Genomic DNA, 3,716 nt, shown 5'->3' on the forward strand with positions numbered 1-3,716 from the left:
CTCTCCCCTCCTCTCCTCTCCTCCTCTCTCTTCTGCTCTCCTCTCTTCTCCCCTCCTCTCCTCTTCTCTGCTAGTATGTCCTCTGTCTTCTCCCTTTCTCTCCTCTTCTCTCTTCTTCCATCCTCTCCTCTCTTATCCCCTCCTCTTCCCTGTCATCTCCCCTCCCCTCCTCTGTCTTCTCCCCCCTCTTTCTCCCCTCCCCTCTTTCCTCCCCTCCTCTCCTGTCCTCTCCTGTCCTCTCCTGTCCTGTCCTCTCCTCTCCTTTCCTCTCCTCTCTATGCCCCTTTCCTTTCCTTCTTTCCACCCTTGGTTTTTCCTTTCCCTTCCATTGGTTCTTTCTTTCCCCTGCTTCTACCCATCATAGCCACTCACTGGAGTGGGCTAGATATATGACCTTATATATTAGCTTTCTGTGGTAAGATGTTATATTCTTATATCCACACAATGGAGATATGGTATATGCCTTGTTCATAGGTTCACAGACAGATAAGGGTATTTGGTATTGCTAGTTCTTACAACTGTGGAAAACTGGTTGTGTCATCTGTCACTCCATCATGTGCTAGGCTGATTCAGCTGATGTGGCTACATGGTGCCTCCTTTCTCCTCACTACTCCAGGTGGCTGTGTTTCAAAGAAGCATACTCTTTTAATAAGGAGAAGTTTTCCTCATAGAGCAGGATAGTCAAATATTAAGGTCATGTAAGCAGTTATACACTCCTATTAAAATCTCCAAGCACTCTCAAGAGATGCTCTCCTGTTTACTACATGCCTGTTCCAATTGTCATGTTTCACTGTCTTTCTCAGTTGTCTTACTCTATGAGGTTGACTCTATAACTGGGTATAGAAAATGTGGATTATTGATGTTTTAATGTGTGATTTTTTAAAAAAAATGTTTTGTGTCTCTCTGTGTGATATGTGTGATTGTTCATTCACATGTGTGTTTGCATGTTGAAATGAGAGGACATCTTGTAGGAGTTGGTTCTCTTGCTACCATGTGGGTTCTATGTATTGAACTAATTTTGTCTAGCTTGTTGGCAAGCAAGTTTACCCACTGAGCTATCTTACAACCTACTGTGCCATTTCTTGATGTAATAGAAATAAGGTCTATTCAAATTATTATTCTCATAGTTTTTTGTTCTTTCTTGCTGAATTTGATGATTGCAATTTAAATGATTGATGATACAATACTACTACTGTTTGCATGCTGTTATTACTCTTCTAGTCTGTTATGTTTTCTTGAACTCTTTCATGGAATCACTTCCAAAAATGAAATCTCTAAGTTTTCTTGAACTCTTTCATGGGATCACTTCCAAAATGAAATCTCAACAACAATTGTTAAACTTTTCTTACTCACGGGTGTATTTGGTGGGGAAACAGCAAATTTTAAAGGGGCTTCCCTTCAATTCCTTCCTAAAAAAATCTAATATTTTTCAGATTTTATCATGACTTCTTCATAAGCTTTCCCTTTGTATGTAAATCTCAAAATCATCTTACGTCTATTTTTGTAGGTGGCACAAGGAAAGACAAACATTCAAAGTTGTTATCTCTATGGAACATTAGCATTTTTTAATGTCATAGTCTACATGATAGATTCTTTCTCTGTTTATCTGCATTTCATATATTTTGAATTTTATATAACATACTAGCTTTTTTATCAACATGACATAATACTTGGCAAACAACAAAAGATTTTTTTTTGATTTGTGTTTTCAAAGGTTTGTGTTAATTATGATAGTACAGCTCGGTGGTCACCATGGTAATCAAGGATTTCTCCATCTAGGTTAGCAGTCCATGTCTAAGCATTTAATGGTCTCCACCGTGCTTTAGATGTGTGCAGATTATAGGACAGCTTTCAGAACTCGTATTCTCCTTTCTCATATTCATAAGTAGAGCTGTATTATCACTTCAGGATGGAAAGCTTAACCATTGTGACTACCGTTGTCATTAGGAAAATACTAGAACAGCCAGGGTTTGCATGATGTTCTTTTATTCATGTGTGTGTGAACTTTTCAGGTGTGTCAAGCCTGAAGAGAAGTCACTTGGAGTTGGATTACATGCATTTTGCACAAGAACATTTGGTATGAACAATTTCCATAACACATCACACCAATACCATACTAAGTACTTAATAAACTAATTAATTTTCTCTGAATAAAAAGATAGCAACTATCTTGTCAATCTACAACCCCCAACTTAAAGGGAATAACAGGGTTTGTTATGGAATCAAGCATGAGTCATCATAATGGGAACACAGACGCAAATCATCCAAGTATCAGGTTCTAACATGGTGGCAGTTAGTGATGTTTGTAGTTATAGAAGAAAGGAAGTCACGTATAAGGCACTTCTCAAATATTTCTGTGGGTACGTGAAGTAGGTTGGTGACCACAAAGCAGGGAATTCTCTGCTGTAGGCTCAGATGCTATCTGATGGCATCCTTAGTGTTTGGGTGAGTGGAGGATAGCATCCTGTCAAGTCAGTACATCCACAAAAACTTCATGTGATAGATGCATGGATATAAGATAATGGATGATCAATATGAGAGGTAAAGACAATTTGACTCTGGTTATACACTATTCCAACTGTCCACATCCAGGGAATTTCAACAACTCTGTGACTTCTTTAACATACATATACTCTGTCCACATGACCCTGAACTCCATTTCACAAACCCTTGCCTTTGGAAATGACAACTTGTGTTAAGTCTGAGAATGGGGTAACTCCAGAGGTGATAAATGTTTCCCCTTATCTTTAAAGAGTATACCTGAACTTAATTACACCTTTCATTTCTCAGTATATTCAAGAATAAAATGAGAAGGAAATGGTTTTGGTAGTTAAATGTGTAAAAAAAAAACCAACAAAGGTCATGAAAGAAAATACATGAGGTCCATGGTTATGAATACAATGAATACTTTATTAGCATCTTTCATATAGTTTTATTTGTTGTGATCTAGAAACTGCATTAACTTATAATTTCTGAAAGTACAGAGCCATTGATTCTTATTTTGTTATTTTTTTATTTAATAGATAAATTGAAGTACTTCCAAACAAAACAACACTTATCTCTCTTTTCTCTCATCCTTGCAACGGGATTTTTTCTTTTCCTTGCAGCTGGCATTCCGGCACCTATTTATTTTGGCGCATTAGTAGACCAAACCTGTATACATTGGGGAACTCTGAAATGTGGTGAGCCTGGGGCATGCAGGATGTACGATATAAATAATTTGAGGTAAAGTTAATTTTTGTGACTTACTTTTGTAGTGCTTAAATTTCCATTCATATCTAATATTTTATTATGCAATAAGTTTCTTTTGGCTTCATTTTCAAAATGCATATGGATGGTATAATTTTCTTAGTTATATATTTTAATATTTCCCCATTATTTCTAAAGTGCTTGACACATATAAGTGTGAGTGGGTTTTCTAATCTAACACTCCAAAATACTTCAGAAAGGGAGCAGGGTGTCTGTGTAGATGCCATGGAGCAGTAGGAGGAGAGCTGCATCTTGAACTGCGCCAGCATGGCAGAACACTGGAGATAAACAAGACAGCAAGATCTGGAGGCCAGGGACAATAACACAGTTAGGGGGGAGCAAAATCTCTCAGCTCCTACCTAAGGACAGTGAGGAGACTCTTTCTTTCTTTCTTTTTTTTTTAAATATAATTTTTTATTGAAAAAAAATTTCTGCCTGCTCCCCGCCTCCCATTTCCCTCCCCGTCT

At 37.6% G+C, this 3,716-nt stretch overlaps 1 protein-coding gene across 4 annotated transcripts in view; it reads left to right on the top strand.

The window, feature by feature from the left end:
• LOC126497319 (solute carrier organic anion transporter family member 1A5-like) overlaps window positions 1–3,716 on the top strand; it is a 68,587-nt gene that overhangs the window by 60,367 nt on the left and 4,504 nt on the right. For 3 of the 4 annotated variants that reach the window (XM_050135286.1, XM_050135288.1, XM_050135290.1), the window contains 2 exons: window positions 2,013–2,077; window positions 3,108–3,225. The exons of the other annotated variant lie outside the window; for it this stretch is intronic. In XM_050135286.1, the coding sequence (XP_049991243.1) occupies window positions 2,013–2,077; window positions 3,108–3,225 (183 nt within the window). The remainder of the gene's footprint in view (window positions 1–2,012; window positions 2,078–3,107; window positions 3,226–3,716) is intronic. 4 annotated transcript variants of the gene reach the window in all.

Source organism: Alexandromys fortis, unplaced genomic scaffold (assembly GCF_014885135.2).
Source record: "Alexandromys fortis isolate MF-2015 unplaced genomic scaffold, M_Fortis_MF-2015_v1.1 scaffold_21, whole genome shotgun sequence".
NCBI classification, from domain to species: Eukaryota; Metazoa; Chordata; class Mammalia; order Rodentia; family Cricetidae; genus Alexandromys; species Alexandromys fortis.